The following is a 10,717-nucleotide window of genomic DNA, read 5'->3' as shown; positions in this document are numbered from 1 at the left end:
TTTCAATTACTCAGATATGGTAAACACGAGGAAATTAAATCTTCATCAGAGTACAAAACAAATTCTGGCCACAAAATAGAGCGAAACACCAATGTCAAAGACCTGGGAGTGATCATGTCGGAGGATCTCACCTTCAAGGACCATAACATTATCAATCGCATCTGCTAGAAAAATGACAGGATGGATAATGAGAACCTTCAAAACTAGGGAGGCCAAGCCCATAATGACACTCTTCAGGTCACTTGTTCTATCTAGGCTGGAATATTGCTGCACACTAACAGCACCTTTCAAGGCAGGTGAAATTGCTGACCTAGAAAATGTACAGAGAACCTTCACGGCGCGCATAACGGAGATAAAACACCTCAATTACTGGGAGCGCTTGAGGTTCCTAAACCTGTATTCCCTGGAACGCAGGTGGAAGAGATACATGATTATATGCACCTGGAAAATCCTAGAGGGACTAGTACCGAACTTGCACACGAAAATCACTCACTACGAAAGCAAAAGACTTGGCAGACGATGCAACATCCCCCCAATGAAAAGCAGGGGTGTCACTAGCACGTTAAGAGACCATACAATAAGTGTCAGGGGCCCGAGACTGTTCAACTGCCTCCCAGCATACATAAGGGGGATTACCAACAGACCCCTGGCAGTCTTCAAGCTGGCACTGGACAAGCACCTAAAGTCGGTTCCTGACCAGCCGGGCTGTGGCTCGTACGTTGGTTTGCGTGCAGCCAGCAGCAACAGCCTGGTTGATCAGGCTTTGATCCACCAGGAGGCCTGGTCACAGACCGGGCCGCGGGGGCGTTGACCCCCGAAACTCTCTCCAGGTAAACTCCAGGTAAACACAGGTGAAGAGTTCAGCTTTTCGCGCCATCTAGGAAAAAGATGAACCATTTTTCTAGTTGCCTATTTTTTATTCTATATTAATGAATTATAAAGCAACTATAGGTATTGGTAAACAAGAAGACTTTTATTACAATACATTAAACTGTATATTTCACCTAAAATTAATGATTTTGCCGAAGAAGGTTAATAAACTGAAGCGATAGACATTAGAAGTAATGGTGGGAGGTTGCGGTTCTAGGTTAACATCGTCATCACAGTGGTAAACATTTTCATATTCTCATGTATATCAGTGTATATATATATACATATACTGACAGATGTATATCTGTCATTGTATATATCGTGATAGATGTGTCTCTCAGTGTGTATCCTGATAGATAAATATCTCTGAGTGTGTGTGTGTTGAGTTTACTTAGAGTCCTCAGCGAGGGTGCGTTGATGCCGGTGAAGGGCTCTTGATCCAAGGAATTGGACCTGTCCTCTCTTTCCTTGGATTGAGCCTGATTGCTTGTGAGTTCCCCATGCGCTATATGACCCATACAGGTTTAATGCTGCCCAGTGAATATAATTAAACCCGATGGGCCATTTCATGTGACCTTGTGCCCTGACAAGTGAAGGGCTCTTGATCCAGGGAGTTAGTGCTGCCCTCCTCTTCCTGGGATCAAACCTGATTACCTTCCATTCTTCTGGACCTGTGTTATCCTTACGAGTTTAGTGCTCCAAGAATAAGAATGATTCTAGTGAAGAGTTCTTGATCCAAGGAATTTGAATTACCCTCCCCTTCCTTGAATCAAACAGCTACAAAAAAAGAACCAGACCTGCATATACACTTGTATAGATCCATAGTGTACATATACAGTATCATGTCTAATACATTACTGAATGTTCTAATGTAACTTCTTTTTCCAGATTCAATAAATGACTATACAGGATGTCTAGAATATTGAGATCTTTACTTCAGAATCTTTACAACAATCCTAGTCTAGTAAAGGGCCGCTTATATTCAAGATTTTATAGGAAGGAGTATAATGCAGTCAAGAATTTGTCACTAATTAAAAGACTAGAAAGTATAACCTTCAGTACCAGGCAGTATTCGAGTAAGTATGTGGCTGTCATTCTACATTTTTCATGGGAGGGGAAAAATGTTTTATTTGCATACTTTATGTTCTGTAACATGCAGAAAAAGCAAATTTTTTATTAACATTTTGTTGAATGCAAATACAGTGGATGCCCGCTTAATGATCACCTCCCAATGCGACCAATTATGTAAGTGTATTTATGTAAGTGCATTTGTACGTGTATGTTTGGGGGTCTGAAATGGACTAATCTACTTCACAATATTCCTTATGGGAACAAATTCGGTCAGTACTGGCACCTGAACATACTTCTGGAATGAAAAAATATCGTTAACCGGGGGTCCACTGTAGTACCATTTTGCTGCCTTATAAATTGTTTTCTCAAAGAGATCCTCTGCCCTACATATTGTTTTGTTTTAATCGTTTTCACTTTTTTTATATACATATGATAAATTATAATGCATCTTTTTTAGTTACTTGTATTATATGTAACATAAAATTTAACTAATTTACAAAGGAATGCCATCCTTGTAAAAGTTATGAAGTATCTGTTATTGATTTGTATACCCTGTATATACTGTATAGAGGGGTTGCAGTCACATGACTTAAGCAACGGGGTCCACCATTCTGCAGGTCATTATGCTGTTTTCGTTTAATAATCATCATACACCACATGAGGCAGGAATTTTTTTTTTTATACAATGAACATGCCATTCAGACCCATTCTCTTATATCTAGGCCAAAATTTACTGCTCACAGCTTATCTGAGTGAACTGAACTCTCATGACGAACCCCAGTGTCAGTAATGTATTCTACATGATGGAAAGTGAAAAAAAAAATCCCAAACAAATCTCTCTTGTCTTATACAACCTTACCTTAAATTATTTTAAAGTTTTTGTTTACTGTGCATAAATGTTTATTGAGTCTATATAATTACAGTGTAGTAATATTCGTTGCCACTTCTCATTCTCTAGATTAACATGCAGGCATGAAATGTGTTGACAGGACTGCTTGCAATTAAGAGAGCAACATTTTTTATATTTGATCTGTGTGTTATTACATCAAAGTTTAAATCTTGTTCTCATTACAGATTCAAGTAGTTTTGAGCCTTCTAAGCTGATTATTAACAAGGTTGATGATGATGAAATCAAATCTCATGGTGAAGATGCTGTAGCATCTGTAGTTGAGAGGACTGATGACAGTGAACTGGCAGAAGATGAGCTTGAACATTTGCTGCCTAGTCAGCGACAAAAGCATCACAGTGATCTGTTATTAACCAAGATCTCTGAGTCTCAAACAACACATGACGTACTATATACTTATAAACGTCATCGAGATGTCATGAATGTACGCCACTATCTGGAAACGCTGAAACAACTAAGCAATCTTGTTTGTAAAGGGTAAGTCATCATAGTCTGTATAGAAGAAAATAAATGGTATAAAATACCGACACAATGGAAACATAAACACATATGCAGTTTAATGTGATCCTTTATTGGCAACGTTTCACCCACACAGTGGGCTTTTTCAAGTCACACACACATCTACCTGGGGTGGAAGGTACGGGAGTATTTATAGTCAGGTTCAGAATGTTGAGGTCAGGTAGAGAATGCTGCATCTGATGATCTACCGGGTTGGGTTATAGAGTTTTGGGTAGCTTGGCAGGGGTATTGGACAAGTTGTGAGTAGACCTTCTGCAGTGTTCTGTGTTCTTATGTGGGATAGCGATGAAGAAGTTTCTTGGCGAGTGGTTCAACTGTTATAGAAGCCGTTGTTCTGGTTGAAATTGTTGGTTATAGAGATAAGCGATGATTCCAGGATTCTTCGGTATTGAGTGTTGTCTTCTGTGGCCTAAGCCCTCAGCTCAGGCTTCTGAGGCCTAAGCCCTCAGCTTAGGCCTCAAATTCGCAACAGGAATTACGAAACCAAAACAAGACCTCAATTTCATCGCCAAAAACTACAGCCACAATGACTCCGACTTCCAAAAAGGTTTTCTTCAAGGCATCATCTCAGCAGCCATCTCTACATGCAGCTCCCCAGTCATACCTCGACGTTACATCATTGCACTTAAAGGTTTAGCAGAAGACACGACCATCAGGGTCACCACCGCTGATAAAGGAGGTGGTGTTGTTATCATGAACACTGACGACTACAGGAACAAAATGCTCAATCTACTTAATGACCCAGATACCTACAAACCCCTCACAACTAACCAAGTGGACAACCTTACTAAAACTTTTCTTCAAAGGACTTGCCGCAGTCTGAGGAACTCAGAACAAGGGAAGAAACTTCTGCACACCAGACCTGCCAGAATGTACGGCCTACCAAAAACTCACAAGCCTGGTATCCCATTGAGGCCCATATCTTTGGGAATAGGCAGTGCTCCCCACCAACTCTCGGGAATTCTCGCAAAACACCTCTCCAAACTCTTGGGCACTATCAGTCCAGCACATCTCAAACACTCGGGTGATCTTCTCAATCGCATTTGCAACATCAACATCAGGAACAAGAAACTTTCCAGCCTTGACGTAACTTCCCTATTCACCAAAGTACCTACTACACAAGCCATCGATCTCCTGCGCAGAAAAATTGACGATTCACTTGATCTTCCTATTCCAGCCAGCGATTTCATCGACCTCGTTGAACTATGTGTCGGCTTTACATGTTTCTCTTTCGAAAATCACCTCTTTCAACAGACTTTTGGTCTACCCATGGGCTCGCCACTCAGTGCCGTCCTGGCGAACTTATACATGGAACATCTGGAAGCCGAGCATTTCTCCACCAGTATTCCTTCGACTGTCACCTGGCTCCGTTATGTTGACGACATTCTCCTCATAACTCCCAGGCGCTTCAACGTTCAAGCTCTCCAAGACAAGCTCAACCAGGTCGAGCCCTCAATCCAGTTCACACTTGAAGAAGTTGACAACACTCTTCCTTTCCTTGATGTTCTCTGCAAAACTGACCATGAACTTCATTTTAAAGTTTATCGAAAACCAATCAACCAAAACGATCTTCTCCACTTCTACTCACACCATGACACCAAAACTAAACGTGGTGTAATTATAGGCTTCTTCCTGCGCGCACTCAGAATCTGCAGCAATGAGTTCCTTGAGGAAGAATGCACTATAATTGAACAAGTATTTTCTAAACTCCACTATCCTCGTCACTTCATCAGAGACTGCAGACAGTGGGCATTAAACATCTTCAACACACCCAGAGAAGACACTGCCGAGAAGAGATACATAGTCCTCCCCACCAACTCCATTGCCAAACATGTTTCCGACATCTTTTCCAATACATCATTCCATGTATCTACCTCCACAACCACGACCATCAAGGACATCACCAGTAGTTGACAGGACAAGCTTCCATCCTCTGCAGGGGTATACATAATCCCTTGTAATGACTGCAACAAATTATATGTGGGGGAAACATCAAGAGACCTCCAAACACATATTTCAGAACACCAATACGCAAGCAGGACTGACGATACAAGGAATGTCTGTGTACAACATCGCAATTCACACAACCATTTAACTACAGAAACTCAAGACTTATCACCACAGAAGACAACACTCAATGCCAAAGAATCCTGGAATCTTCGCTTATCTCTATAACCAACAATTTCAACCAGAACAACGGCTTCTATAACATAGCTGAACCACTCGCCAAGAAACTTCTTCATCGCTATCCCACATAAGAACATAGAACACTGCAGAAGGTCTACTCACAACTTGTCCAATACCCCTGCCAAGCTACCCAAGACTCTATAACCCCACCCGGTAGATCATCAGATGCAGCATTCTCTACCTGACCTCAACATTCTGAACCTGACTATAAATACTCCCGTACCTTCCACCCCAGGTAGATCTGTGTGTGACTTGAAAAAGCCCAATGTGTGGGTGAAACGTTGCCAATAAAGGATCACATTAAACTGCATATGTGTTTATGTTTCCATAGTCTGTATAGATTAAAAATTTTACTGTATCGTTCTTTCTCTATCTTGTGTATTTTCACTAATTGTTCAAATCATGAAGCTGGTGGGGCTTGAACCATGGCAATCGTGTTATTACAATTTCATGAGTGACAAATTATTGAGGTTGTGTTTTCCTGTTTTTAGACCATTGTATATACTCTGTAGTCCTATCTCATTTTCTATTATCTCGCTCATTGAGGTTTTTAAAGTTACTGGGGTACCTGTAGGGAGCTGTGGAAATTTGGAGGACACTTTTACTATTTCCAGTCTGATGTACAATATGTTTTTTAACTGATGCAGGATATTTTAACCTTTTGTGATTGTATTTACTGTATTTATATACTGAGTGTTGAATGATGATGAAAGTATTTTCTTTTTGGGGATTTTCTTTCTTTTTGGGTCACCCTGCCTCGGTGGGAGACGGCCGACTTGTTGAAAAAAAAAAAAATATACTGAGTGTGTATATAATTCAACACCTCTCTGATACATATGCTGTAATAAATTTTTCTTTCTGGTAATTTTGGAAAACTTGATTATAGAAATTTTTTTTGTATAAAGTGTAATTTCTAGTTGAAAATTGTTAGAGAGAACCATAATAATTGTTAGAGAGAACCATAATAAGAATGCTAAGTGTATGATGATGCTTGGTACAGGTTCTTTATTGATTACCTTGCTGTACAGTGGAGAAAGAATATATCAGATTAATAGTTTAAATTTTTTTTTTTTTTAACAAGTCGGCCGTCTCCCACCAAGGCAGGGTGACCCAAAAAGAGAGAAAATCCCCCCACAAAGAAAATACTGTATTTTCATCATCATTCAACACTTTCACCTCACTCACACATTATCACTGTTTTTGCAGAGGTGCTCAGAATACAACAGTTTAGAAGCATATATGTATAAAGATACACAACATATCCCTCCAAACTGCCAATATCCCAAACCTCTCCTTTAAAGTGCAGGCATTGTACTTCCCATTTCCAGGACTCGAGTCCAGCTATGTAGTTTAAATGTCCGAATTATTTTGGAGCTTTATGCTATTATGTGTTTACTTTATTTTCAAATTAATTTTTGTGAGATCATTTGCAAAATTATTTTTTTACATATATTTTATTTTAAGAATTGAAAGTGGAGCCATACTAAGTGAAACAGAAGATTTTCGGGATCTCTGCCACGAAATATATAGATCCACACGACGGATGGAACTTGATGAATTGATGTCTACACTGAAATATCTGTGTAGATTAGAAGTGCCTTCAGAGTCTAAACTTATCCAGAGTGTACTGCAGGTTTGTTTGCATGAATGTACTATGTCATATATTTTAGTGTTATTTGGCTCTCTCTTTCAACATAAATAGTTATTAATCCAGTAATATTTTGTTTCCAATCTAGAAAGCCTGGTCTGAGACTGGGCTTTGAAGATAATCTGCAAGATCCATTGACAGGTAACATAACCATGAATAATGAAGTGGTCTAGCAATGTGAAAGAAGTGATATGCTCCCAATTCTCTATGTATGTTAAGGATTCCCATACAGAAATTACAATAGCAAATGCTTTAGTCTGTATGCAAAACTATAGTTATTCCCTATAAAATGTATTTTTTGTTAATATTTTTGGGTGTCTAGGTAGTAGGTTGGTAAACAGCACCCGCCCAGGGAGGTACTACCGTCCTGTCAAGTGAATGTACAACGAAAGCCTGTAATTGTTTTACATGATGGTAGGATTGCTGGTGTCTTTTGTCTGTCTCATAAACATGCAAGATTTCAGGTATGTCTTGCTACTTCTACTTGCATTTAGGTCACACTACACATATATGTACAAGCATATATATATACACACAAACCCCTCTGGGTTTTCTTCTATTTTCTTTCTAGTTCTTGTTCTTGTTTATTTCCTCTTACCTCCATGGGGAAGTGGAACAGAATTCTTCCTCCGTAAGCCATGCGTGTTGTAAGAGGCGACTAAAATGCCGGGAGCAAGAGGCTAGTAACCCCCTCTCCTGTATATATTATTAAATTTAAAAAGAGAAACTGGTTTTTTCTTTTGGGCCACCCCACCTCAGTGGGATACGGCTGGTGCATTGAAAGAAAGATTTTTGGGTGTCTGGAATGGATTAATTGGATTTACATTATTTCTTATAGGAAATATTAACAAAAAATACATTTTATAGAGAATAACTATAGTTTTCCTAGGTAGTAGGTTGGTAGACAGCAACCGCGCAGGGAGGTACTACCGTCCTTCCAAGTGAGAGTAAAATGGAAACCTGTAATTGTTTTACATGATGGTAGGATTGCTGGTGCCTTTTTTCTGTCTCATAAACATGTAAGATTTCAGGTACGTCTTGCTACTTCTTCTTACACTTAGGTCACACTACACATACATGTACAAGCATATATATACACACCCCTCTGGGTTTTCTGCTATTTTCTTTCTAGTTCTTGTTCTTGTTTATTTCCTCTTATCTCCATGGGAAAGTGGAACAGAATTCTTCCTCCGTAAGCCATGCATGTTGTAAGAGGCAACTAAAATGCCGGGAGCAAGGGGCTAGTAACCCCTTCTGTATAAATTACTAAATTTGAAAAGAGAAACTTTTGTTTTTCTTTTTGGGCCACCCTGCCGGTTTGTTGAAAAAAAAAAAAAGCTATAGATTTCCTAGGTAGTAGGTTGGTAGACAGCAACCGCCCAGGGAGGTACAGTGGTCCCTCGTTTATCGCAATTAATCCGTTCCTGGAAGTGTGACTATTATCGAAATTTACAATTTTCGAATCAATTTTCCCCATAAGAAATAATGTAAATACAATTAATCTGTTCCTGACACCCAGAAGTACTAAAACAAAAAATTTTTTACATGATATATAGATGTAGTACATAAACAATACAATGGGACATGATGAATGAAACATTAACAGCATAACACTTACCTTTATTGGTGATTCTTCTTAGTGTATGGAAGACTGGAAGAGGAGACAAATTGCATTAGTTACTCTTTGGAAGGGGAATCCCCTTCCATCAACACCTCAGGCACCAAGTGCTTTTCTGGGGTTACTTCTCTTCTCTGTTTCTTAATGCCACTAGGACCACCTTGAGAGTCACTGGAGCCCTGTCTAGCAAAATAACTGTCCAGAGAGCTCTGTTTCTGGCATCTCTTTAAAACTTCCCTAAAATGGGCCAAGACTTTGTCACTGTACATGTTGCCAACATGGCTTGCAACAGCCTTGTCAGGGTGATGTTTCTCCATAAATTTTTCCATCTTACCCCATATTTCAAAAATCTCCTTAATTTCTGAAGGAAGCAACTTCTTCCATCTCTCTTCCTCCTCTGCAGCAAGATTCTGAGCTGCGATCTGTTGATCTTCCTGCTGAAGCTCTTGCAGCTCCTCAGTGGTGAGCTCTTCATTGTGGTCTTCCACCAACTCTTCCACATCCTCCAAACTCACATCCAACCCCATGGAACTCCCCAGTGCCACAATGGATTTAACAACTGACATAGGCTCATCAGAGTCAGCCCCAAACCCTTCAAAATCCCTCTTGTGGACACAATCTGGCCACAATTTTCTCCAAGCAGAGTTCAAAGTCCTGGTAGTCACTTCCTCCCAAGCCTTACCTGTAAGGCTTATGCAATGGAGAATACTGAAGTGTTCTTTCCAAAAATCTCTTAGGGTCAAGTGAGTGTCTGAGGTCACATTAAAGCACCTTTGAAACATTGCTTTGGTGTAGAGTTTTTTAAAGTTTGCAATGACCTGCTGGTCCATGGGCTGGAGGAGAGGAGTGGTATTTGGGGGGCATGAACTTTACTGTGATGAACCCAAACTTCTGCAGAATTAGGTCATCCAAGTTTGGAGGATTAGCAGGTGCATTGTCCATTACTAGGAGGCACTTGAGATCCAATTTCTTTTCCAGGAGGTAATTCTTCACACTAGAGCCAAACACTTCATTGAACCACTCGACGAAAATTTCCCTCGTGACCCATGCCTTACTATTAGATTTCCAAAACACACACAATTTACTCTTCATAACATTGTTTTTCCTGAACACTCTGGGATTTTCAGAATGGTACACTAGTAATGGCTTCACTCTGAAATCCCCACTAGCATTAGCACAGAACATGAGCGTCAGCCTGTCTTTCATAGGCTTGTGTCCTTGCAGTCCCTTTTCCTCCTGAGTAATGTAGGTCCTCTTTAGCATTTTCTTCCAAAAGAGGCCTGTTTCATCACAATTGAGCACTTGTTCAGGTTTCAGTCCTTCAGCCCCTATGTACTCCTCGAATTCCTGCACATATTTTTCAGCTGCTTTTTGGTCTGAACTGGCAGCCTCACCATGCCTTACCACACTGTGTATGCCACTACGGTTCTTAAATCTCTAAAACCAACCTTTGCTGGCCTTAAATTCACAAATATCAGTACTCGTTGCAGGCAATTTCTTTACCAGATTGTCGTGCAACTGCCTAGCCTTTTCACAAATAATCGACGTCATAAGACTATCTCCTGCTAATTGTTTCTTGTTTATCCACACCAATAATAACTTCTCAACCTCTTCGAGTACTGGTGATCTCATTTTTGTCAGCATATTTACCCCCTTTGCAACAACAGCTTACTTGATTTCCTTTTTCTTGGCCACGATGGAAGCTACAGTTGTATGGGGTTCGTTGTACATCCTGGCCAGTTCGGCCATACGTACGCCACTTTCATATTGTTCAATGATGATTTTCTTAAATTCAATCGTATTTCTCACCTCTTTACCAAAGGCTTGGCACTAGGAGCTTTCTTTGGAGCCATGGTAGCTTATTTAGTAGTTGCAAGCACTAAAATGGAATATTATG

General features: G+C 40.0%; 1 protein-coding gene across 4 annotated transcripts in view; it reads left to right on the top strand.

The window, feature by feature from the left end:
* Window positions 1-968: 968 nt before the first annotated feature.
* The window catches only part of LOC128686035 (uncharacterized), a 43,268-nt gene continuing 33,519 nt past the window's right edge, over window positions 969-10,717 (top strand). Inside the window, exons 1-4 of one of the 4 annotated variants that reach the window (XM_070084416.1) lie at window positions 969-1,108; window positions 1,759-1,946; window positions 3,016-3,325; window positions 7,019-7,187. In XM_070084416.1, the coding sequence (XP_069940517.1) occupies window positions 1,781-1,946; window positions 3,016-3,325; window positions 7,019-7,187 (645 nt within the window). In that variant the 5' untranslated portion in view covers window positions 969-1,108; window positions 1,759-1,780. The other 3 variants (XM_070084435.1, XM_070084430.1, XM_070084420.1) reach the window with 3 other exon arrangements.

Source organism: Cherax quadricarinatus, chromosome 1 (assembly GCF_038502225.1).
Source record: "Cherax quadricarinatus isolate ZL_2023a chromosome 1, ASM3850222v1, whole genome shotgun sequence".
In the NCBI taxonomy this organism is placed as follows: domain Eukaryota; kingdom Metazoa; phylum Arthropoda; class Malacostraca; order Decapoda; family Parastacidae; genus Cherax; species Cherax quadricarinatus.
Note: the sequence above shows the minus strand (reverse complement) of the source record. Positions and strands in the feature narration are given on the sequence as shown.